This window comes from Octopus bimaculoides, chromosome 6, assembly GCF_046866305.1.
Source record: "Octopus bimaculoides isolate indiv1 chromosome 6, ASM4686630v1, whole genome shotgun sequence".
NCBI lineage: Eukaryota > Metazoa > Mollusca > Cephalopoda > Octopoda > Octopodidae > Octopus > Octopus bimaculoides.
In genome coordinates, this window is record NC_142933.1 from 41,821,223 (window position 1) to 41,848,861 (window position 27,639).

General features: G+C 35.3%; 1 protein-coding gene across 2 annotated transcripts; it reads right to left on the reverse strand.

Annotated features, from left to right (window-relative positions):
- Positions 1-27,639, reverse strand: LOC106884338 (syntaxin-16). 2 transcript variants are annotated; one of them, XM_014935676.3, is made up of 8 exons: positions 27,450-27,639; positions 19,648-19,742; positions 9,374-9,426; positions 7,544-7,650; positions 5,838-6,000; positions 4,192-4,301; positions 2,662-2,805; positions 1-2,063 (listed from the first exon to the last, which is right to left on the reverse strand). In XM_014935676.3, the coding sequence occupies exons 1-8, from the start codon at positions 27,528-27,530 to the stop codon at positions 1,881-1,883; spliced, it is 936 nt and encodes a 311-aa protein (XP_014791162.1). In that variant the 5' UTR covers positions 27,531-27,639; the 3' UTR covers positions 1-1,880. The 2 variants fall into 2 exon arrangements, with proteins under 2 accessions (XP_014791162.1, XP_089209912.1); XM_089353786.1 differs by lacking the exon at positions 27,450-27,639 and adding an exon at positions 24,923-24,955 and having other exon boundaries at positions 1,097-2,063.

Consider the following 27,639-nt stretch of genomic DNA (forward strand, 5'->3'; position numbering starts at 1 on the left):
TTAAGATTTAAAATTCTTCATTTTCATAAAATCTTCATTATTAAATATGGTACATCACCCATGACAATTATATACAAAAATATAGAGAAACGATGAAGATTTTTTTCAAAATAACACCCACTCACATTCGCTATGCTAAAGTACTTGATTACATGTGCAAATTTAGATGCACAACATCAAGATATTTCTCTAGCTCAAAGTTTTATCCAGTAGAAGAGGAAAACAAACACTAATCTTACACTAATTCCCTCAGTTTTGGGAGAAGGCTGCTATTCAGGATATTCAACAAGTTTCTTTTTAAAATAAAAAAAAACATCACTGTAATCAATCTGAATTCACCAGGTTGGTGTACTCAAAGTCTTAAGTAGATCAGTAATTAGCTGACTGGAAAAAAAAAATCAGAAAAGAGACATTTACTCTACAATAATGATATTATATATATATATATATATATATATATATATATATATATATATATATATATATCCAGTAAATGCCAGCTGTTGTTATCACATTGCTCTTACCAGTATAGAGGAATACAGTTCACCAATCTAAAGTTGTGTTGTTTACTAGATGGTAGTTAATATTTTCTACACAAGCAAAGCAGTTTACTTGTTGTTGTGTAACAATACTGCTTATACCAATAAGTGGTAGAGTTTATCAGTTGGTATCTAACCAGAATGCAATGCCACTAAGGCGTGGTAACATTTACTAGCTGCTATCTAATTACACTTTCACAATACTAGAAAAATTAAAAACAAGTTTTAAAAAAAATGTGTCTGGAAATGTCAAAAGTTTTTGCTAATTCTTCACATGTACACTTTACCTTATACACAAGTAAACAACACTCTCACTTCACACACAAGTACATAACAACATTCTTGCTTCATGCACAGAACCACAGCCTTTCTCTATAATAAAATTTCTCAAATATAAAAAGAACAAAAATTTCTAATTCACAAAAATGTAAGCATGAAATTGGTGATTCAGTAAATTGTTCATCCAGCCAGTATTTCACCTTTACAGTATTTTTTAGGTGACACATATGTATAATAAATAAACTGTTGGTCCCCCAAACCAGCATGTTGGTGCACCATTTTTATCTTTTTTTTTTAGTAGAATAACAAAAGAGTATCTGTATATTCAAGCAGTTGCTTTTTAAATTCATTTTCAAAATCTTCAGATTTTTCTACATTTTATGCAAGAAATTTAGCACATATATTTTAGCTGATAAAATGTTAGCATTTTTGTAGAAAATTTCGCATTTGAAATGTAACAATACTATACTATAAATTAATAAATAAATTACCTTATATTTGAGAAATATTGGATTAAATAGAATAAAGTTTAAATAATATAAAAGGCAATAATCTTTGAGATGATACAGAAAGCCAGAAGTATATATTATATACACTTGTTTCAATAATCATGCCTTTTTGCTGTGCTTACAATGTGAAGCCTGGTGGAATCAAACTGTTGTGGATATTCCCTTCACATTTATTTAAAAATATTTTTCACTGTTGCTTTGTCAGATGTGCATGCACATACATACAGTTAAAGTGTTATTTCAACTGACTTTAATTTTCCATCCCACTGACTGGCAACTGGCTTGTTTTAATATGACAATGAGATCTGTGTACCCAGTGGGAAGACAATGTTTCTGGCTAACTCACTGATATTAACCTCAGTTTATGCTGAACATAGCTAATTGCTTAAGCAGATATAATAGGATTTAACTATTATTGAAGGAAAGGGTATGAATTAGAAAGACACACAGCAGTAAATGGTGCCTTGTAATGTAGAGTAAAAGATATATAGTAGAAAATAAATCAGTGTCTGTATGGAGTGAGTTCAGCAATGTGATTGTCTGCAGCATTACCTTAATGTTTAACGGCAATCAATATAATGATGAGAATGATAATGATAATTGAAAGAACAGTTATTATTAGCATTTTTCTGCTCTTCTTTTGATGTGTCTCAGCCTTCTTTAGTTGTACCAAACCTTTTTCCACCTGAACATTGGCCATTTCTACATTGTAGTCAATACGATCTAATATAGTACCCTGAAATAAGAAACAAACAAACATGAATCAGAAATTCAGACATGACAGTAATGCAAAACAGAAATGACATCTTGTATGACTGTCAGTAATATGACCCCCCCCCCCCAAAAAAAAGAAAAACATTGCAATGGTATACAATTAACAGTTAATGAGCCTTGATAGTTCATAACATCAGGTTCTAATCTTACCACATTTACACTGCATTAAACAAAGAACTGCAAAGCTGCATAGTTAAGTCACCATTCAAGTTTGACTTGACATTTAGTCATTCCCCACTAGATTATAGAAATGTTTCATTAGAATTCACTGAAGCTTTTCCACAACATTTTCATATAGAATTTTTTTTTTGTGTTATGAATTTAATAGGTTTTATCATTTTTTTAATTCAGACATTTGTTCTGCATTCTTGGAATATTTCTTTTTAACTTGCCTAACACTGAAGATTGATAGCAAAAGCCATAGAGAGAAGTGAATACCTTACACAAGCACACAAGACCATTAGAATAAAACAGAGCCCTTAATAGAATATCTTAAGCAATCAATTATTATTCTGATTACAATAAATATCAAGCTATAAAAAAAGTGGAATTTAACTGACCTGATCCACTATCATAGTGGATAAATCTTTGAAAATTTCATTCAAGTCTTGGATGGATGAGACAATTTTGATGATTTCGTTCTCTCTTTGTTGGATTAAAACACTGTTGTCTTCAACAAGCTGCTTCTGGGCACTTGTGAAACTCTACAAATATTGACATTATATTAAATGAGAAGGTAATTTAATATTTAAAAAAATGATGAAGTTTTAAGGAGTTACAAACATTACATAATTTTCGACTTGTTCCAATTTATTTTTTATCCAAATATTTAAGAAGCATTTTAATGACAATATATATCAACCTGTTAATTGTTAATGCACTCATTGTTCTGCATTTATTAAGATTGCACTAAGAAACAAGAACAGAAGTCATTAAGATATTGTTTTTACCAGCTGAAGATATTGTTTTTACATATCACAACCTTGGACCATCAGTGTACTTTTTATAGACATCCATTCCACATTCTTACTATTATCACCTCTACCCTCGTTCACCATAATTATTATCATTGTTCACCCTCACTCTTATTTTACCCATCTCTCTCTACACTTGAAATCCTTAACCCTACCCTTCATGTCTCATATCATTTATCCCTTCAGTAATTTCCTAACTACTGTTCCATTCTGCAGCAGTAAATAATTAAATTAGAATCTAACTAAAATCCATATCATATCCACCCTCCTCAAGCTTTTCCCTATTGACAGACACTCATCATTTTTATCATCATTCCTCCCATTCATATTTAGCATTGACCACCTCCACCTCAGGTTTATATTGCTCTCTCTCTCTCTCACTCCACACTCAACCCTGTGGATTCTCCTCTTTTTCATTCACCTTCTTGGACAAGTTACCTTGAGGGTACAGTCTGATAATTCATCACCACTATATTCACTTCTCTTTCTGGTACTACTCCAGACACCACTCCCACCCATGTAAAGTATGAGCTGTCCATGACCCCCACCCCTACAACAAATCTGTCCTTTCTCCTCCCATCATAATTTCTCCTCTCAACATCTTGCATAAAGCAGCCATTCTAGCTCCTAATCTTCCTTCCAAGTAACAGGACTTTTTAGTCTTGTGAACTTTGATTTTATCTAGCAAATAATCACTGAATCTTGATATCATATAGGTGTGAATTCAATACTAATGTACAGTATATATAATATATATAAAATATTTTTGTTTCTTAAAATGATTTTAAATTATATTTATAATAAGTAATCTGATCTAACCAGGTCTAAGCTACATTTCCTGCTTTTCCAGGTGAGGGTTGGTGACAGGAACTGCATATGGCCATAGAAAATCTGCTTTAACAAATTCCATCTGACCCATATGAGAATGTAAAAAGTGGATGTTAAGCAATGATGATGATGATGTATTACTGTCTGTTAAGCCGTCAATCAGAATAGACCATTTATATTTGCATTACCTATAAATGAAGATGTCAACAGACCACTTTTATGTAAAAAAAAAAAAAAAATCATGACTCATCAAAATAAGTATAACTGAAATATATGAGAGTTTCTTACCTTATCATAAATCTCTTCCTCTAGTAACAGATCATCATTAAAAAGGCCAGAATCAGCATTGATATTGGCATCAAAGTACTGCTGAGATCGGTCCTCTCTCATCTTTAGCCCTGCCATTTGTGAAAATATGATAATTACTAGTGTAACATAGTTGCAGCAAAACATTCAACAGGTATTTGTGTGTGTGTGTGTGTGTGTGTGTGTGTGTGTGTGTGTGTGTGTGTGTGTGTGTATGTGTGTGTGTGTGTGTATGTATGTATGTGTAACTGTTTTTGAGTTCTCTTATCTTGATATCATATGATAACTGTAAACAAGCGTCACTGTAATACAAAAATTGTCTGGCTATGGGAAAATACTTAATTGCTTGGAGACAAGTGAGGGCCAACAATAGAAAGGGCATCTAACTGTAGAAAAACCTGCCTTAGCAAGTTCCTTGCAAGCATGGAAAAGTGGACATTAAACGATGAAAATGATATATAACTGTGCAGAAGCCATCACATACCTGTAATTCAAAGGTCCAGTCATGTCACCTGATTGACCCTGATTTTACTTGAGAATTAAATTAAGGGTACACGTGTCTGTGGAGTACTCAGCCACTTTTCATGTTAATTCCATGAAAAGGTCATTCAGTTGATTGAATAATTGGCTATTAACGTGCTAATTCTGAACAGAAGAGTGCATAAAACACATGCACATACATACACACAGACACACATACACATGCACACACACACACACACTCATACATTCCATTTTTGGCATAGTTTTTATGGCTGGAAGCCCTTCCTCTTATTGTCTACTATTTTATAGATATTTTTTGTTGCATCAGCACCAAAGGAACTGGTTTGTTCCTAGCAAGCTTAAAGAGTGTTCTCTAGTCTATAATATCTCTGTTCATATAGAAACGTTGTAGGTTAGAGGCATCAGATGCAGCTATCTCTGGTGCCTCATACACATGAGGCACAGAGCAGTTGTTTCATCCTTGACAAGACTATAGTCCTCTCTTGTGTTGTTTGTGTTAATTTGTCCCTGTCTTTTCCCATAAGTGGATGTATGGAAAGGATAGTTTCTATCACTTGTATCACCATATGCTGTTATCACATGGTGTAGTGGAGAAAAAGAAAGAGTGACAGGAAAAAATACCCGGAGTGAGAGAGTGATAGAAGAGAGAGTAAAAGAATTGGGCCTGAATAAAAGGAGAAAGAAGAAAGGGTAATGCAGGAGAGAGAATGTGTGTTAGGAGAGTCAGAGTGAAAAGAGTAGGTGGGAGATAGAGGGAAAGTAATGAAGAGAGTGTAAAATAGGAGAAAGATAGGATGAAAAGAACAGAGATAGCAGAGAGGCCAAGAAAGAGCAATAAAAGTGAGGCAGGTTGATAAAAGAGAGAGTAATAGGAGAGAAAGAGAGAGGTGTGTCCCTCTCTCTCATGTAGTTTTAAAAAAATCAGCAAAAGCCCTCTATTAAGAGATTTTAAAACATGAAAGAAAAATAGTAAGCAATTTCAATGCCACATTTAATAACTGGAGTACACACAGACAGACATACTCACAGACACACATGCATACTGGCCATGCTTTCTCATGAAAAAATGTAAATAAATATGAAATGTAAATAAATAAAGAACGAGAGAAAGAAAACAAACTTACGCTGCAAATATGACGACTGACACCTTTTAAAGTTGGTTGACATTTCTTGAATAGTTCTGGCTAAAGAAGAAACAATATTTTTGCACAGTTTAATCTCTTGTGGTGTTCCACTTTTACTGCGCCGGCTAATTTGATGAATCAGATTCTGACAATGAGTGAAAATCTGCAAATTAGGAAAAAAAAAAGTTTAAAAATGTATAGAGCTGATAGAAACACACACTATATTTAATAAACTGCCTACAGAATCCTCTTTATCTGACATTTCAGTTGAGGTCTTTCACATGTTCATAATCTTGTTATTTAACTACAGGTTAGCACTGATCAAGCAGTTCTATGACCAAAGTGTTTCAGCCATGACCATCCCGTTTTCTTTCCAAACACTGTTTCTAGAACTGTATAATTCAAATGGCTCTATTTTTCCTAAGGTGGTTAGTTGTTGTTTGAAGGAAATTTGTTTGCATTATCTAACAGGTGGAGTGGCTACTTAGAGGCTCACTCCAAAGAAACTGTGATTTAATTTTGAATTAGGTAAGAAGCCAATGTTTGCCAATGAGATATAGTCTTTTGAATCAGCCATAGTATATCCTAGTTCTTATTTCAATGATTTTGAAAGAAAACTTGCATTAGAAGTAGAACCCAGAGTACAAAACAATAAAATTGAATACTGTAAAGCAATTAGTCAGGTGATTGACTGCTTTTGTTAAATTCCTGTCATTTGATCATTAAATATCAAGAAGAAAAAAATGGCTTAATTTTTAGTCCAATGTAATTACAGCTCACAAACCTCACTATATAATACAAGGGAGCCTCTACATGGTAGCCTGATGTAATAGAAATAGCAACCAAATCTCCTTTGTATCACACCCTACTGTTTAAAACAAGAAAAGGATGCATTAGGTAATGTAGTGCAGTATGCCTCCCTAAAAGAGTGGGATGATCACAACTGAAATGCTTTTAATCATAAGTTTGCTTAATTGGGACTAAACAACAACTCCCTTTCCTGAAATAGTCTCATCTACTTTTGTCACCAACATCAGTGTGAGTCTCTCTTGCTACAACTGCTTTGCTTCTTCATACTTACTAGCTCTCCCATTTTTCATTCCATTTTTAAACTCTATGTAGAGATTACTTTGGACTCAAACCAAGAATTTAGAACTGATTCAGTGCTGTCGCCACTGCTATCATTATCATTTAACATCCATCTTCCGTGCTGACAAGGGTTGAACAATTTGACAGGATCTTGCAAGTGCTGTGTCAAGCTCCAATGCTTGCTTTGTCATGGTTTCAATGGTTGGATGCTCTACCAAATGCCAATCAGTTTACAGTGTATTGGGTGCATTTTTTGTAGCATTGGAAGTAGTGAGATCACCATTTTTTGGCTCTGATTGAGCAGGTCTTTGATTAAAAGCATTCCAGTAACAATTATCATAGCTAGTTTTTCAGGAATAATGTTTTTCAGGATTATATCATCTATGACTTTTTTTTTAAAGCTGGTTAGGGTGTGATTTGAGAGATTTTGGTTGCTATTTCTAGTAGGTCATGTGACTACAAAAAGATCATGTATGCGTATGTATGCATGTGTTTACATGTATGTAGTGTGTACACATGATTCCCTGTTAGGGAAATGATTAACAACCATATAAACAATTAGGTTAGATAAGAAGTAAATATAGCAACATGAAGACTGGGAAAATCAAAAAACAGACCTGGGTGATTTCCTGCGTTTGGATTTGTATGACATGCTCCTCATCAATACTGTCATCCATGGTGGGTAGGTTCAAGTGTCTGACCTGAAGAACTGTCAGTTCCTTCACTACAATAGAAAACAGAAAAGGTGAAGGTGAAATCTCTACTTTAGAACATTCTGAGCCACAGATATCAGTCAACAAATAAAAGAAGTCTTAAAGATACAGTAAGTAAAATAAATAATTTTGGAAATATTTCTAGATTCAATTATGATGCATATTTGAAACCAAAGAGTTACATGAATTAAAATTTCTGCTGGAAGCCAGAGATCAACGTTGTTGTCATTGTCTTCCTCCTCCTCCTGTTCACCAATGTCCATCTTCCATGCTGCTATGGATTGGATTCCACATGATCTGGCTAGCACTAGTAACATGCAAGACACAACCCCTACACAGAGTGGGGGTACAGTATTGAGGGAAGTGGCATTGTGCCAGGTGTAGAAAAGAGGGACAGGAACAGGTGTCTTGCTGTAGAGGAGATACGTGGATAGCTCAGCAGGAAAGAGAGAAAGGATGGTGGAGATGAGATATCAGAGTGTACCCTCAAAGTACAAGAAGTGGATAAAGAAAGAATAAGAAAAGATAGGGCAGAGAATCAAGGATGGCTGATGAGTAGGTAGGTGGGACGAGGTGAAATGTTGGGAGACAGAAGTGTACATAAGGGTGGATATAGTTAGTTACAAAAAAAAGGGGTGTCAATAGTAAAGATGAGAGGGCATTCAGGTGAAATAGGAGTTCAATGGATATACAGTGATAAGGGATGACATTGAGAGTGTGGGATGGGTGGCAAGGGGGTAGTTCCAAGAAGAGGAATTATTGCTAACACAAAAAAGAAGGCATATGTATAGTTCAGCTCTCATATAACTACAGCAGTTGAGCAATAGTACTGTAGTCAGAGAGGTGAGAGTGGGATGAATGTCACAAAGATGATGATTCTTGTATGAATTTTTATTTCAAGCTATAAATATGTCACAAACAAATTCTCTCAGGGAATGTCAGAGTTAACTAAATCTTCTATGTTTACTGTGCCTATAAGGCACAGCAAGATGCAAGGTCCTTTTTAGGCTGTTAATGAGAAGGCCATATACATGTATGATCAGCAGACTAAGTGGCTAAAAAGAGACTTGCTGGTGCAAGTATAAAAAGTCTCTTTAACTTCCAGACTATTTACCATCATGCTGTGTTCTCATTCTGCATTTTATTTTATTGTGATTGCAATTTCTGCTCTTTATGGCTATGTTGGGGAGGTGTGTAATTACCAGAGGGATGATGAAAAACATGAAGATTATATATACAACTTTGTTAAAAAAAGAGCTTTCATTTAATAAGCACAGAAACATTGCTATTGAGGTACAAGATTCTACTGAATAAATTAGTGAAGCTTAAATGGACTATTCAGGTTAGAAACAATATTTATTTTTGCAAATTATTCAACAGCATACATACAATAATTTATTGACTTTGATGTAATATTTGTAATGTAGTGTTGTAAGTCAATAAATTACCTTTCAACAGACTTTACCTAATAAAAATACATGAATGATAAAAAAAATAATAAAGATAATTCCACATGGGCAAAATACCAATAACTTAAACTAATGGCAAAAAAATTACACAAATGGATATGAATATAACAACACAGAAGCTAAAAGTAGTATAGGTAGCTGGTAGAACTGATTCAAAGAAGAAACTTAAGAGAGACAAGTTATACAAGTGAACACATCATCTGATTCTAAAACAATATAGCTTCTCTTTTTAATCACAACGTATGTCATCAATGTTTGGACTTACTTTTTTGTTTAATCCGAGATATTTCATATTGTACTTCTTCAACACCATCAACCCTGATGAATGAGAAATTTAAAATAATTGATAATTTGAAGTGGGAGATAGCATCCATAATCTAGTATGATAGAAAGAAATAATTAGATGTATTTAGATAAGACTGGTTCAATTAATATTTAATTTGTATAATTTTCAGTAAGAAATTAGATGGTAAATTTAAGTTAAAAGGTTATTCTGAAGAAACGTTTTGAGAAAAAACATGGAGTACAGATATGAAACTGTGGTATTTAACTATTTCCAAAAAATTAATAGAGGAGGCCAGGTAAAAATATGTAATGCTCTATATGTAACAGAAAAGATGGAATCTGACTTGACTGAAATTTCAACAGAATTACTCAAAACAATTTCTCTAAACAAGTATTGATATAAATATAAGGTATGATTCTTCATGTTACCTGAACATTCTTGATCTGATGGAAATTAGTGTTTATTTATTGCTAAAAGCATGAAGAGCAAAGAAATCATAAGAAATTCCCAGGTAAGCTGTAACTAGTCAAACTTGTGACAGAGAGAAAACAGTTAAATATTTGGCAGCAGTTTAAAGATGTATCCTAGTTTTGACTCTTTATCTTAATACAAAACTATTTCATTTTAGCATTTACTAAAACTCACCAATTAGTTTCAACAACTGATTTATCAGTTTGAGGCCTCTGTAATTGTCTCCTAGTGCACCTCTTTCATCTTTGATGTTGTTGATGCTATGCCAGTCAGCAATGATAGCACCTTCCAACAATACTCGATTTACTAAGAAAGTAACTACTATAATATTAGTTGATAGCTTTAACATTTCAGCAACTAAACCTGAACTTGCTGTTTTCTAAATCTTCATATCCTTAAAGCCTTACTAATTATAATGAAGTTAGCCTCAGAAGCTGGTCTGTTTGTTAGTCCAATACGGAGTAGCCTTACTCTACATTCAACATTCTTTTGTAATCCCTTTTATATTTCCACTTTAACTCTTCATTCAACAACCTCTTATTGTAGCACTTTCCATATCTATTTTCACAATCACTGAAAGTAAGTTTACTACCTTCATTGCAAATACATTTTTCCCTACTGACATTCTGATTTATATGATAACTCTGCTTTGGAATTTTGGAACAGTTCATGCTTCTCAATTTCATGTCATAGAACTTTAGTAAACCTCTTACTCTTAGCTTCTATCCTAGTTAAATATATCTGACATATTGTGCTTTGTCAAGCTTTCTTCCAGAAATGTCAGTTTGCCTCTAGCATAGCAAGGATTGTCAGATACAGGGGTAAAAGTATTTTCTGGTATGAAAATCTGGAGAAAATTTTGTGTCTCTTCACACTTGACCCAGGAGTTAATTGCTCTCCTCCTTTCCTTTTGCTATGCCTTGCACATAGTTCTTATAACACAATATTGCCTACTGCCTGATTGGGCCCTTACTACATTCACAAAATTGGTTAATGGCTTGCAGTGGGCTATCTAGTATTTGCAACCAGCTCTCATCTGTGTCATGGTTCTCTTTTTCCTCCTCTCCTATCAAAATATAGAACACTTACTGCTGTTTGGAAGTTACACCTAACAGAGTTTAAATGAATTTTAAATTCAGATTGAATGTATTTTGAATGGAAAAACTGGATAGAAGGGTGGCAGAAACAAAAAAATATATCTTAGTTTAACCAAACCAAAAGGAGAAAGTCTTTAAACATATAACTATGTATATATCACTACTTCATTTAATTGATTCTAATAGATGGAGAAGTACTAATTCTGCCTTTTAATTTCCACTTCAATGGGGAGAAAACATTGAGTACTAAAGAGCAAGCCTTTACAGAGACTGTAAAGGAAACAAGTGGAGTAGCTATGAAGCAACCTTATTGCAAATATTCTGATTCTATCTAAGCTAAGAGTGGATATCTATTGGATGCTGAGACCTAAACATACTTTGATTGTTACAGAAGAGACTGCTATTCACAAAACCATGCAAAAAGTAAATAGCAGAAGATTGAGTGACTTATTGATTATCTAATGACCAACTATTTATGATTTTCAATACAAGCATTGGAGATCTGTATTTTCAGAAATACTGCTATATGTACATCTTTCAGAAAAGATAAGAGTAGCATTGATTTTAGAATTTTTTTAAAAATAACTACTAGAGAACCTATTTGCTGGGTAGTTTTCTGTTAATCATAATACACACATACACAAATTTCTGGTTGCAGGTAGAAATTGCATTTCAGTCATTTCAGAAGCTCTTCATCTTCCTCCATGAGCATTATGAGGTTTCTATTTTATATAAAAGTGTCTACATTTTTAGAACTGAAATTGGTTTATATATCCTTCTTCTCTTACTTGGTCCTTAAATCTCATTCTGAATTTTTAAATTTTTATCATTTATGATACAAAATATAATAATATATAAATTTTGGTAAATTTGGATTCCCCTGTACCCTTAATGCCCATTTAGATCTCATTGTGACATCTTTTGTTTTCTATTTAAGGCCCCTTTAAACTGATAATCTACAACATATGTGGGAAATTCTGTCTGTAGGTGTGTTTGTGGAGTTGTTAGCTAATTCCTCCTACATCAGTTTATCGATTTTGATGCAACTTGACACATGAGCAAAACTCATGTCTGGAAACCTCATGGCATACTCAGATTGTTGAAAAAAAATCGATAATAGCCTCCCTGGAAGGGATCCTTATATATATCTAATATATTTTATTTTAAAACCCAAGGGAAATAACCCATTCGCCCTGGAAGGGATCCTTATATATAGCCAAGGGAAATAACCCATTTAGTTTCCTAAATTATTTGGTAAAAATGAAATTGAGTATGCTTATTTCTTAGTATTTGAACTGTTAGTTATTTTTGCAATTTATCCAGTACAACCCTTGAACAGGTAAATAGTATTTTCCTAAACAATAGATCCACTTATTTCAGTTAGTGACTTATTCACGAATATACCAACACTAGTGTCCCTGAGGATAATATTCTCTGGGAACGCACAAAAGCCCTTTTCAGAGTTATTTACTTTGAATTGTTATTATCTTACATCTGATTAGCCTGTTATTACATAACATGCTTCACAATTTTAGTATACATACCTTCTAAATATTTCCTCTTATGTTCTATATACTCTGGGAATGCATTAAAACCCTTTTCGGGGCTACTTTATTTGAATTCTTACTATCGGGTAACTAATTCTATGTTATTACATAACTGACTTCACAATTTGGGTATTTCTAGCTTATTGGGATTTCCTAAAAACAAGATCCTGTGTAAGACAGTTCGGTATTCTCTGTAAATGCACAAAACCCGTTTTAAAGGCTACATACTTTGTATTGTTATTATTGGATTAGCGAAACAATTATGAGAACGGAACCAAGGGATAAGCCCCACTTTCCCGGGAATTACCGTGGTGTACGTCAGCTAGTTATAAAATAGTTTGTCACCCCTACCCCACCTTTTTCTGGACACATACCATTATCTTTGACATTTTCTGAGACATGTTCTTTTATGTAGTCATAGCAAATTTATAGTCACAGTAAAAAAATGGGTAGGGAACTGTACCTGACATAAAATAATTTATCACCAGCAGCTAGAACTTAACTGTCAATTCCCAGTGGTTGTAATTCTAAGTGGATGTAGAATACTAGCTGCATTAGAACTGTTGGTTGTGATAAGGAGAAAGATATATGTAGCTATATTATCATCCCTTGAACCCCTTCGTTATGCTCTTCTGCCACTACAAATTATAGTTGTGATATTTTCTCCCAAAGTTCATTCTGCTACAATAATAGCAACAAGCATGTAATTCCTTTATTCCCTAGTTCTAAAAATTTGCTAAGAACAAAGAACTTACAATGGAGTGTCCTGTACGTTAAAAAAACTACATGGTCTTATGCATCTGAGGAAGGTGGTGTTTTACAAATTGATGTAATGCTTACATTCATAGATTAAATGGAGCTGCCTGAAATGACTCTATTGCACTAATACCTGGACATACTTGTTAATTATTAGTTTTCTTCACCTAACTTTGAGCTGTGCAGATAACACTGGTACCTCACCAGAATCTTTATATATATGCACGTATACACATCTTTTGATTGTCTCCCATGAACACTTCTAAAGGCTTAACATCATCCCCACCCCTACTTAGGGTTTATCTCCTACGTAGGGTAGTGATCATGTAGAGCATAAAAATGATGATGCAGTGTATGCAGGTTGAAGGCTATTGTTTGTATATGAATTCTGCCAAATGTGAGCTTTTTTTTTCAGGTACATGATGCTGCTGTCCCCCATCCCAGGGTCACACAGGCCCACACCTCCCACACCATCAGGGTTGGCACACTCAATGTGGGCACACTGAAAAGTAGGTCTGGAGAGATTGTTGAGATGCTTGAACAGAGATATGTAGATCTGTGCTGCATCCAAGAAGTAAGGTGGAGAAGAGGTTTCGCAAGGTTCCTCATAGGCCAAGAACATAGGTACAAGATTTTCTGGGCCGGGAACACTGATGGGGTCGGGGAGTATATTTCTTGCGGAGAAATGGGTTGATAAGGTAATCGAGGTAGTAAGAGTCTGCGATAGAATATTTAAGCTACACCACTACCAATGATAACAACAGTCGCAGCCAAACTGGCAATAACACCAACAATAAAAATTAAAACACAAACAAAACAACCACAGTAAAAACATAAAAAAAGCAACAAAAACAACAGTAACATTACAAAATACAAAATAAATAAATAAATAACACTGCTGAAAATAGAAACAACAGTGAGTTGATGAGGGTCATAGAAGAAAGGGCACAAAAAAAAAATACAAAGGAAGTGACTTTGAGGAGCTCATCTCCCAAGACACAGCTGAAAAGACAGATTCGGAAAGAACTTTACATTAATATGCCAGACTTGTCCAAGAGCTTTCAGAAGATGTCTGGCAGCTAGCAGCAGAACAGTAAGTGGCAGTGTTGCTGAAGAAACATGCAACTGAGGGGAACATTAATATTTTTGACTCACAATTTCTGTTGAATGCAGAGTTTAAGATTTTGACCAAGGTGCTAAGAAAGAAGTTGGTGTTGGTCATTAGTTGTATGGTCAGAAAGTGCAAACTTGTGCGATTGTGTGATCTACCCATGGCAACCATAACCATGCAATACATCATAAAGGGAATGGATAACCAACTTGGCTGTGGTAGGCTTAGAGCAGTTTGGATTCATCAAAAGCTTTTGATAGGGGTCAAGTGTCACTACATGGTAACTGCCCCCTAAGTTTCATTTTCAGTGGCATTCTGCTTGGTCAGATTATATGGTCACCAATCAGAACTGTTTCAAACCATATGCCCGGTCCATCAAAAATGTCTTCCCACATCTCTTTTGTATGCACAAACTCAGGAGTAACTGTTGCAGAAATTGTAGGAGTTGAGGAGTATTTAATTTAGACTGGAATACAGAAGAGCAGTGTCAGGATATGTAGATGATGCTACAGTATCAGACATCTTGGAGGTTGATACAGTGACAGGAGCAAAAACTTATTGAAATGTCAGTGGGCTTGCAGCTTGGCATCAGGAGAGGCAAGCCCATGCTGTTGCCAGTGTCAAAGAGTGTTGGCCCAGTGAACTGGTAAAGTTGCGAGAAGTTTGGTGTAGTTCTGACATCTAGTGGGATAGAAAATGGGACTAGGTTATGAATAGTGTGGCTAGTCTTCCCAGAAATGGGCTAAGAAGAAACTATCCCTGAAAAGTAGGGTAAAGGTCATGAGTGTATACATCATCTCTGTCATATATTGCCACCTGATCATCATTCTTTGACTCAGTTTTCATATGACCAGAGTGGGGCATCTTTTCTTTTACATCTTGTGGAAGGGATGTCTTTCACTGGCCAAGCAGTCCATCTAATGCCAACATCTAATGTCATGGCTAATACAGACATGTGCCGATGCTACAGCACTAGCAGAGTGCGCTGGACAATGAACAGATGTGGTCATCTTTTGTAAGGTCTGTTTTCCCTCAGCTTGTCTCTTTGACAGGGCTGAAGTCATGGGTCAAATGAAGACCAAGATCTGACATCTGAAACGTCACCAATTGCTCCAGCTCTCAGCCAATTGGGGAATGTAGCTAGTGGAACTTCTATGTTAGCTTGCTGTATGGAACTATTGGAAAGACAATGAGATTCTTGGGAAAACTGAGCATTGTTGAGAAACAACTGGTTGGTCTGTTGCAGAGAACTTTGAACCCAAAAATTATAGATAACTATCAGAAATCCCTCAACTGGCAGTGCTACTAGGGGCATTAATGATTTGAGATAAACTCTACAAGCATAGATGTGCTGTCAGTTGGTCATGTCTGAGATGTGTACTGTGTCACATTTCATCAACCTTAAAAGGATGAAAGGTAAAGTTGACCACAGTGAAATTTGAACTCAGAACATAAAGAGCCAGAAAAAATGTCACAAAACATTTTGTCTAATGTGCTAACAATTCTGCCAACTTATTGCCTTAATAATAATTCTTTCTACTATAGGTACAAAACCTAAAATTTTGTGGAAAGGGGGATAATCAATAATATCAAACCCAGTGTCAACTGGTACTTATTTTATTGACTGTGAAAGGATGAAAGGCAAAGTCAACCTTGGTGGAATTTGAACTCAGAACATAAAGCTGGAAGAAATGCTGCTAAGCATTTTGTCAGGCATGCTAATGATTCTTCCAGTTTACCAACCTATTTTCATTGTTATTATTACTATTAATAATAACAATCCTTTCTACTAATGACACAAAGCCTGAAATTTTGGGGGAAGGGATTAGTCAATTACATCAACTCCAGTGTTTCGTTGGTACTTAATTTATTGACCCTGAAAGGATGAAAGGCAAAGTTGATCTCAGTGGAATTTGAACTCACAACATGAAGATGAACGAAATACCACTATGCATTTCACTTGGCATGCTAACAATTCTGACAGCTAGCTGCCCTAGTAATGATAATAATAATAATAATAATAATAATAATAATAATAATAATAATAATCTGAGATATGTCTTTCATATATCTGTGCTAAAACACTGATTTAATTGTATGAAAAATATATAATGACTTCTTATATAGCCAAACAGCCACACATTTGTGAAGACAGAGCAGTCAATTTAATCAGCTCATGCCCCCAGTAATTGACTGGTGCTTATTTAGTCAATCTGAGTAGAAGGAAATGTAAAGTCAAATCCAGTGCAACTTTAACTCAGAATGTAAATCACCATCATCATCATCATTGTAGCATATAAATATTGCAAGGCAGTTCTGTCATCACTCTACCAATTCTATCACCCAGAGCGGAAAATAATAAGTTATAACATAGCATGGGAAATAATAATCATAATATAGGTGTAAGACCACACATTCTGCAAGAGAGAACAGTTGATTAAATTGACTCCATATATAAGTGGCACTTATTTTATTGACCTTGGAAAGATGAGAAACAAGTATGACCTTGCTAAGATTTGAATATCAAACACAAATTAAATACTGTAGGGCATTATGTTGTTTAATATTCTACTTTTTCTGATATCCTTTCCTAATAATAACATTCTAAAGTTACACATTTGGGAAACCAACCACAATACTGGTCTGATACATATATACAAACTTTCTTTTAACAGTTTAGTCCAAAAACCTATGATTATTTACAGAGACGATTATAGTAGCAATAGAATAAGTAGAGACAGCATGCCAATGGGTAGAGTATGGCTGTGAGTGATCTTATGCCAATCAGTCAAGTGGCTATTCTCTAGCCACAGTCTAAGATCTTTGTGTCATCCTCAGAAAAGAGAGTTGCTCTGAATTGTTGCAACTTGATTAAATCTGCTATAAGTACTCAACAAAGGCAAGTGGTGGTGTTAAATTGGCCAAGAGATTAGGCCAGAAAGGAAAGAAACCACAACAAACAGGTTGCTGCAGTAGGAAGCAGGCATCATCACATCAAGCTATCTAGTCATCTTCATTATAGAGACTTGGTTAAATGTTTTCAACAGACAGAGTGGACTAAAAGTACTCAGGCAGTGATGTTAAACTAAACAATGAGTTAAGTCTTTGAAAAGATGATTAAGGTGCATGGCTCAGTGGTTAGAGTGTCAAGCTTACAATCATGATGTAGTGAGTTTGATTCTCAGACTGGGCTCTATGTTGTGTTCTTGAGCAAGACACTTTATTTTGCGTTGTTCCAATTCACTCAGCTGTAGAAATGAATTGTGACATCACTGGTACCAAGCTGTATTGGCTTTTGCTTTTCCCTTGGATAACATCGGTGGTGTGGAGAGGGGAGGCTAGTATGCATGGGTGACTGCTAGTCTTCTATAAATAACCTTGCCCAGACTTGTGCCTCGGAGGGGAATTTTCTAGGTGCATCTCATGGTCCTTCATGACTGAAGGGGGCCTTTACCCTATTATTAAGGCAATGAATTGACAGAATAGCAACGGTACAGTATCGAATACCTTGCAGTATTTATTATGCACAGAGTTCAAATCCATCTGAAGCAAACACTGCCTTTCATTTCAGGATTGATAAAGTACCAAACATGTAACTGGGTTGGTTAAACCAACTCTCCCACCAACAAATTTCTGGCCTTGTGTCTATGTTTGATATTAAATGGGATGGGTGGATTGGCAGAATTGTTAGAATGTTGGGCAATCTTATGGTATTTATCTTAGCTGATATCTTCCGAGTCCAAATTCCACTGAAGTGAACTTTCCTTGGATCTATTTTAAAACGGGGGCCACATTTTTCATTAATGTTTTACGTAGTGTTTTTGGTACGGAAAGACTTTCAAACTTCGTATACTTATCTATTTTGTGTTATAGAACAGAAAAATATTTTTGGATTCGAATTTATTTCATGTAAAAAATTGTCTTATTTCGATAATTTCAAACAAACACTGACAAGTATTCAGTTGTTTACATTTACTCCTTTGGCTGATTAAGCGGTGTAAAGCGTATTTAATCTCCATACTTTCGTTTTATTTGCTTTTTTCATTTTAAATTTGCTTTAACCCTAACCTTAACCCTAGGGTTAGGGTTAATTGTTTCAGAATCGTTTGTTTATGTAGTCGGCACTTAATGTATATCGGCTGAATGGACGTCAGTGATTGGTTGAAATTACAGAAATATGACAACTTTAACATGGAATAACTTATGGATTTCTTTTTTTTTTAAGAAGACTAAGAGAAAAAGATATTTTATATGACACATTCTACCAGTGTTCCAAGTTTCAAAGTGTTTCATTAATGAAAAATGTGGCCCCCGTTTTACAAAAGATCCCTTTCCTTTAATCCTTTTGTGTTTGTACAAGTCAAATACTAGATTGACAGTATTGAATAATCCACTCCCTCAAATTTCAGACCTTTTGTCTTGTGGGGTCGACTTTGCCTTTCATCCTTTCAGGGCTGATAAAAATAAGTACCAGTTGAAAATTGGGGGAGAGGGGGTAACCAACTGACTCCACTCCCCTCAAAATTGCTGGCCTTATGCGAAAATCAGAAAAACTTATTATTAGAGCTGATAGAATCATTAGAGCATTGGAAAATATGCCTTTCAGTATTTGTTCCAGTTCTTTACATTAAAAGTTCAAATTCTGCTTTGCTTCTCATCTTTTGAGGGTCAATAAAATTGAGTATCAGTCAAGTACTCAGGTCAATGGTATCAACTAATCTCCTCTCCTTAAAGTTACTGGTCTTATGCCTAAATCAGAAACTATTACTATTATCATTATTTAGGGGAAAGATTGGCAGAATCTTTTGTTGGATATTTGCTCCAGCTCTACATTTTCTGCCATTCATTACTCTTGTAATAATGTTATCTAACATAGGCAAAAGTTCTCAAAACTGTGAAATTATACTGACCTCAATTCTTGACTAATAGTTTATTTTATTGACCCTGGAAGGACAAAAGGCATTACTGATGTCAATAAGATTTGAACTCAGAAAGTAAAGAGCTTTAACTATTATACCACAAGGTCCAGCACTCTATCAATTCTCTATATAATAATGATTTATAACAGACACAATGTGACAAATTTGCGAGGAAGAGTATACAGTGAGCCAATATTTGATTACTACTAAATTTTATTGGCCCTGGAAGGATGAAAGACAAATATTCACACTGGCAGATTTTGAGCAGTAATAGCAATATTACTGATTTCTGTATCTTTGATTGACCTAATAATAGCCACAGACACACACACAAAAAGATAGATATGTTTACCATACTGGAGGCAGTCGTGCTGCCTTAGTGCTGTTGAGACCCAACTCCAAATCCATTTGGGAATTGGCCACAAGGGCCATTCGGTCATCAGCAACCTGTAAAAAGACATTTTCAAATATTAAAAATAATTAACAGGAACAAAAGATGAAGAACAGGATAGAGAGGTGATTGGGAAATAAAAAGAGAGAAAATGGATGAGAATAGAGAAATGGAATGAAAACAAAATGTAGAGAAGGGGAGGGAGGAAAGAAAAGAGAGAGAGAGAGACAGGATATTTTTCATTCAAAGCAAGGAAACATTTTCTAACATGCTCTCATCTACATGCATGTAAAAAAAAAACAATTAAAATTCTCAAAATTTTTATAAGTACTAGGCCTCACAATCTCTGATGTTCTCACATGGCAATACTACCAATGTTACTTGAAAGAGAGTGTATGCAGCTTGATACAAAGAAAGGACAAATTGCAGTATTTAATAAAATTAATATCACCATAAAATTTCAGAGCTTGTATAACACCAAATGAAGGAAGAAGGATTAAATAAAATCTATTTTGTCTACTTATAAATGAAAAAGAGGTAGCAATAAATTTTATTAATATTTGGAGAAGGGGACTGGGAATTGCCAGATGGGTGACAATTGACCAAGACTATCAGAAAAACTAAGGTTCTTCTTTAGGGCCACAAAATATTTCATCCTTGATCAGTTGTTATTTTCTACAAAGCTCACATAAGATATCCACTGGAGTCTTGTTCACATTTAACAAGTAGTGAACCATCACAAACACAAACATCCAATACTGCACCCCCAAATAAGGTCATCAACTAATTGACAATGAATCTCTCATCAATAATACTCTTCAATGACTGGTTCAAGAGGCACAGCTTCATCTCTGCCTGTTACTCTATTACTGCAGCCTCTGTTTTTCTGAAATAGCTATCTGCTAAACTATCTCCAACAAATATCATCTTACTCTCCTACTCCTCCAGTCAACTTTACTCAGATCCAGCACCAAAAATTTTAGCCAGTCCTTTCTCCCCAGGACTACAATGCACTGGAATTTGCAATTGTTCAAACAGGACATGAACAATATAAACTTCATTATATTTAGAAGACCTTCAAAAATTGAAGACACTGTTTTCTTTTTTCTTGACTAATGACTTGTTCTACCTTCATTGCCATCATACACAAGAGCACTCTTCAATGTTTCAATTGTTACTAACACAGATCATCACCAGTTGCCTTGGCTTCTGGATTTCACACTAAATACAGAGTCTGAAGTTAAATAGACTTCCCCAAATCCATGGAGTTTAAGTTTGATATATTAAGCGAAATTGTGATGGCATCTGTGCCCAGCATCACCTTCCTGGCACTTGTAAAGACATTCAAGCAAGATCATTGCCAGTGCCGCTGGACTGGCTCCTGTGCAGGTGGCACGTAAAATACACCATTTTGAGCATGGCCGTTGCCAGTACCGCCTGACTGGCCTTCGTGCCAGTGGCACGTAAAAGCACCCACTACACTCTCGGAGTGGTTGGCATTAGGAAGGACATCCAGCTGTAGAAACTCTGCCAGATCAGATTGGAGCCTGGTGCAGCCATCTGGTTCATCAGTCCTCAGTCAAATCGTTCAACCCATGCTAGCATGGAAAACGGACGTTAAACGAAGGTGATGATATATATATATATATATATATATATATATATATATATATATATATATATATTGTGTGTGTGCATGTGGCATGTAAAATGCACCATTTTGAGTGTGGCTGTTGCCAGTACCACCTGACTGGCCTTCGTGCCAGTGGCATGTAAAAGCACCCACTACACTCTTGGAGTGGTTGGCATTAGGAGATTTGGAGCCTGGTGTAGCCATCTGGTTCACCAGTCCTCAGTCAAATCGTCCAACCCATGCTAGTATGGAAAGCGGATGTTAAACGATGATGATATTTATATATACTTATATATATATTATATATATATATTATATATTATATAAATAGGAAGTTAGACAAAACACAAAACCCTTCAGGTAGATAGCCCTGCTCGATCTGTAGAAAAGGCATAGGTAGAAACTCCATAAAATGTACCCAGTGTAAGCTATGGACACATAAGAGGTGCAGTAATATCAAAGGAAGGTTAACTAGCAAGATAGTTTTTGTATGTGGCAGATGCTCAGGAGCAATAAACACTGAAAATGTGCAGAAAACAAACTTTGCGACACTCCAGAAAGAAAAACTAGAATAGTTGATAGCTTCTGCTATCTAGGTGACCAAGTCAGTAGCAGGGGAGGGTGCGCTGAAAGTGTAGCTGCTAGAATAAGAATAGCCTGGGCAATGTTCAGAGAGCACTTACCTCTGCTGATGACAAAGGGCCTCTGGCTCAGAGTAAAAAGCAGACTGTATGATGCATGTGTACTAACTGCCATGCTACATGGCAGTGAAACATGGGCCGTGACTGCTGAGGACATGCGTAAGTTCGCAAGAAACGAAGCCTGTATGTTCTAATGGATGTATAATGTCAGTGTGCATACTCGACAGAGTGTAAGTACCTTGAGAGAAAAGTTAGACCTAAGAAGAATCAGTTGTGGTGTGCAAGAGAGACGATTGCGCTGGTATGGACATGTGGCAAGAATGGATGAGGATAGCTGTGTGAAAAAGCGCCACGCCCTAGCAGTTGAGGGAACCTGTGAAAGAGGTAGACCCAGGAAGACCTGGGATGAGGTAGTGAAGCACAACCTTCGAACTTTAGGCTTCACCGAGGCAATGACCAGTGACCGGAACCTTTGGAAATATGCAGTACGTGAGAAGACCCGGCAAGGCAAGTGAGAGCATAATCTGTGATCTCTGCCAGAAGTGTAGCCAGCTCACTAATCCGTATCTTTACTCCATTGGATGCTAAAAACCCTGCTTGCGAAGACCTGTTGAGGCAAGTGAATTTGGAATTTGAAATTTGAAATTGAAATCGAACCGAATCCGATGACTGACACCCATGCAAACCTCTCCTCCATTGGACACTAAACTCTGCTTGCGAAGACCTGTTGAGGCAAGTGAAATCGTAATTGAACCATACTCGATGACTGGTCACTGTGCCAGTGGAGCACTAACAGCACTGTCGAGCATGTTCATTGCCAGAGCAGCTGTTTGGCTTCCGTGCTAGTGGCCCGTAATAGCACCATTAGAGCGTAATCGTTACCAGCGTTGCCTCCTAGCACTTGTGCTGGAGGCACGTTTAGAAAATCATTTGAGCGAGGTCGTTGCCAGTGCCGCTGGACTGGCTCCCGTGCAGGTGGCACGTAAAAAACACCTTTTTGAGCGTGGCCGTTGCCAGTACCGTGTGACTGGCTCTCGTGTCGGTGGCACGTAAAAGCACCCACTACACTCTCGGAGTTGTTGGCATTAGGAAGGGCATCCAGCTGTAGAAACTCTGCCAGATCAGATTGGAGCCTGGTGCAGCCTTCTGGCTTGCCAGTCCTCAGTCAAATTGTCTAACCCATGCTAGCATGGAAAGCAGACGTTAAACAGTGATGATGATGACGATGATATATATATACTCAGTGTGGCACTGAACCCAGAACTACGTGGTTTGTAAGTAAGCTAAGGAAGACTTCCGCCCCCACCCCAAAAAACCACACTTAAACATTTTTTTTTCGAGACAACCCCCCACCCCCACCCCTTTTCGGCCACGGGGTATACGAATGTGCAAAAAATTGGCAAAAAATCGACATTTCTAAATACCCCCCACCCCCATTTACTTCATTTTTTCATAATCATTTTTTATTTTTGAAAATATGCGGAAAAATACGGAGATTATGATTCTGGAAAAAATTTCTAAAAATATTTGTAAAAATTTTTTAAGAATTTAAAAATTTCAAAACATTTCTGTACCTACAGTTATGGTTAGTGTTTTAGGGTTTGTTTTTAGGTTAGGGTTAGGTTCAGTGTTGGGGAAAGAAGTCAAAATTGAAGAAGTTGGGGGGAAGGGGGGGGGGGAATTTCACAATGCCGATTTTTGGCAATTTTCCGGAACCTTCGTATCTGAAAACGGGGATTTTTGGCAAAAACTTTTTTTAAATAAACAAATATGAAAGAAAAGGGGGGGGGCGGAAGTCTTTCCGTAAGCTACTTCTTACCATACAGCCACTCCTGTGCCTATACATAATATATATTATATATAATATATATATATATATATATATACGTGTATATATTTATATATATAATATATATAACCGTTGCGCCTTGGGCGAGTGTCTTCTACTATGGCCTTGGGCCCACCAAAGCCTTGTGAGTGGATTTGGTAGAAGGAAACTGAAAGAAGTCAGCAAGTGAAGACATTATTTCGGCCTAGCTAAGGCAATCTGGCAAATGTAAAACTGCTGTTCCACCGTGGGAAAAGTTCTGTTACTGTGCTATTTAAATTTGGCTATGGTGGATCGAATCCACTCCATGCCTGGAAGATCCTACATATATATGTCTGTATATGCTCGTGTGTGTTTGTCCCCACCACCATTGCTTGACAACCGAAGTTGGTGTGTTTACCTCCCCGTAACTTAGCGGTTCAGCAAAAAGTTCCGATAGAATAAGTACTAGGTTACAAAGAATATGTCCTGAGGTCGATTTGTTCAACTAAAGGCGGTGCTCCAGCATGGCCGCAGTCAAATGACAAACAAATAAAGAAGCACACACAACACATATATATATATATATTTGCTTCACCATATACCGAAGTTTAGAAATAGCAGCTAAAAAAGCTGAGAATCCCACAGATAGCATCACTTGTAACTCACAAGTGATGCTATCTGTGGGATTCTCAGCTTTTTTAGCTGCTATTTCTGAACTTCGGTATATGGTGAAGCAAATATTTGCTGATCCCTTAATTATATTTATAAATATATATGAGCTTTTAAATAAGTTCTCCACCAATAATGGTGCTTTCATACCGATGGGCTTGATAAAAATTGTTAATTGTTAATTGATTTATTAATTAATAAATTGATAATCCTTTACCCTTTTAATTTATAATTATATATATATATATATATATATATATATATATATATATATATATATATATAAGCTTGAGGGTAACATAACCTTTGAAAATATCAAATATTGATTAAATAACATGAAGGGATTTAACATGGCAAGCGCAACAAAAATGCAGCTCTTTGATTCCTGGAATTATTGTTGACTAATGTAATTTAGATCATAAAATAAGAAAGATATAAGAAATATTTCTTTTCAAACCAAGATAAAAAAAAAAAATAACATACACAAATACTAATGCGCATATGTGAGCAATAGAAATATTCATCAGATTCGTTATAATATATAACAAATGTTTATAACACAGTGCCTCTACGTGGTCGCTTAAGCTTTTGAAAAAAACAGTCAAACTCTCCAAATGAAACACTACCTAGAAAAATAAAATAATAAAAAATAAAATGAATAAATAATAGGTAACATTAAATAATGTAGTCCTACATATCCTTAAAAAAACATGATGGTCATGGCAAAAATGCCCTTCCTCATATCGTAGTTGTTTGATCAGAGTTGATTGTGGGCTAAACAACTGTTTGATAGAGGGTTTAAAAAAAAAGAGAATTTTTTATGTCTTACGACTCAACATACGACTTAGGTTATTTACTATCGTGTGTGGAATAGGTTAAACAAATCTAGTCACACTTGTAAATATAATTTGTTTAAGGGCTAATTGCAACAAGCTGTTTTAAAGAGTTCTGCGATTTTAAATATGTAGTGTTTTTTTTAATTATCACATATCCGTATTTGTGTGTGTGTATATATATATATATATATATATATATATATATATATATATATATATATATATATATACATACACACGTAGGAGATTCGTTGCCACTGAAGATTCGTCTATAACAAAATTTCTTTTTTTTTTTTTTAGAGTAACGATAACATTGAAAACAAGGAAATAAATGGTATTTAGGCAAGAATGATATCCAGGGAAATATCATCTCTACGCAGTTCTTAAAATCCAGGTAAATTTCCATTACAAAATCTAAAAAAAAAAAAAAAAAATCACACCTAGTTTTGTTCTTGTTATTTCATCTTTCTTCCTTAACACATTTTCTCAAGTCAATAAATAATACATAGAATCAATCGAAGAGGGAAACACTACGTAGATAGATATCTACGAAGGATAAACCAAAGAAAACCAATCTGCTTCCTTTATAATTAGACAATTATATATATATATATATATATATATATATATATATATGGGTAATTTTTAATAAATTATTTTACTAATCTTTATTTGAAGAAATAACAAAGCTGTTTGATTAGAACAAGTGTTGCAGCTTAGAATATCAGAACGTCACACATGCCAAGGAAAATTCAAGCGTTCGACGAGGAGAATAGAAACATGTTTGATTTAAATACAATGTATTTATTATATGTTTGGTAATCATGGAAGTAAAAGAAAGCAAACTTGACGGTCTGTTTTAATCTTATCAATGGATCAAATAAATTTAAGGAAAAACAAGTTCGCTGGATTAGACATTGCTTTTTATACTTTCAATATCAATAACATTTTGAATCCATAATGCAATCGGCTATAATATTTTACCTATAAAACTGGCTTAGAAGTAGGTTACAAAAAAATCATCAATTTTATGCTATGTTATCGACACACCTCTTCGACTTTCTCATAATGATTAATTTTTTTTTTCCCCAGAAAGTTTATTCAAATTTGTAGCCCTGTCCCTGCGTTGGAATATTTTTAAAACCCTAGAAAATCATGTAAACTTCACAATTAATCTGTTATGATCATTATTGTTAGGTGGAAGATTAATTAATAGTCAAAATACATAGCGATATTTGCTCCAGCTCTTTACGTTTTAAGTTCAAATCTCGCTGAAGTCAACTTTGCCTTTCACCTTTCCACGGTCGATCATATGAAGTACCAGGCAGTTAATCATCTAACTGATCCTTTCAAATATATGGCCTTATACTAGAATGGATTGGCACAATCATTAGGACGTCGGTTTTTAGTTTATTAGCTCCCTAAACTCTGAAATGAAATCTCAACGAGGTGAACTTTACCTCTCAATTTTGGAGGGTTGATGAAATAAAATAAGTCAAATACTGAGGCAATTTAATCGACTAACTTCCACCCTTCGCAGACTAGTTAAAGGAATCGGACGAAATGCCTTACAATTATTACGGCCTTTTACGTTCCAATCCCGCAGAGGTCAACGCCCCCTTTCGTGGGTAATAACATTAAGTACCAGTCTCGTACTGGGTCCATTTATTGGACTGACCCTCCTCCCAAATTTCTAGCCTTGCGCCTACATTAGAAACAATTATTACTATGATTTACAATTAAATATTATTTATTTTTATTACTGACCAAATTTATTCATGCAATTAGAAATATTGTAATGGGTCCAACGCATATGAACATTTAATTAATGTAAAAATATATTCTAAAAAACCATATGGATAAGCTATAAAAGGAGAGAATTATAAGGAAAATGCTAGTGAGTGTTATGTTGGTACAAAAACAGTTACAAGCCTGTTGTAAAGTGACAAGTACGGATTATAAAGTTGCATGTAATATGTAACTGCAATGATCAAGATGCATTCACTGCAGGCAGCAACAGCAACTAATGGTTGCTGAGTGTATGATAGGGAGGTAAGTGGGTGAGGGAAACTATTAAATTAAGTTCAAGCGTGTTGTCATCAATGAGAGAACTAGAGTAGTTGGAAATCATCACTTTATCATAAGCAGCAAGAACTGGAGGTTGAATTACTCACTTGTTCGGAAAATATATGTCGACTTTGAAGTGCATTATTCCGCATTAATATAAAAACTTCAGTTAAACTCCGAGTAGCCATGGTTGGGCGTTGGGGAGGTTTGAGAAATGGAAGAATTTAGTTGGACTCAAGTGTCACCGGTAAACAAACAGACATCCCATATCCACCATGTTTGCTGACGTCATGTATA

What these genes read in the sequence shown, in the direction of transcription:
- LOC106884338 (XM_014935676.3), bottom strand. Translation starts at nt 27,530, where the DNA reads ATGGCTACTCGGAGTTTAACTGAAGTTTTTATATTAATGCGGAATAAT. An exon ending in ATCTCGGATTAAACAAAAAA is followed by an intron (nt 7,651 to 9,373) that starts GTAAGTCCAAAC and finishes TTTCTATTGTAG; the next exon opens with TGAAGGAACTGACAGTTCTT. An exon ending in CCACTATGATAGTGGATCAG is followed by an intron (nt 2,064 to 2,661) that starts GTCAGTTAAATT and finishes TTCTTATTTCAG; the next exon opens with GGTACTATATTAGATCGTAT.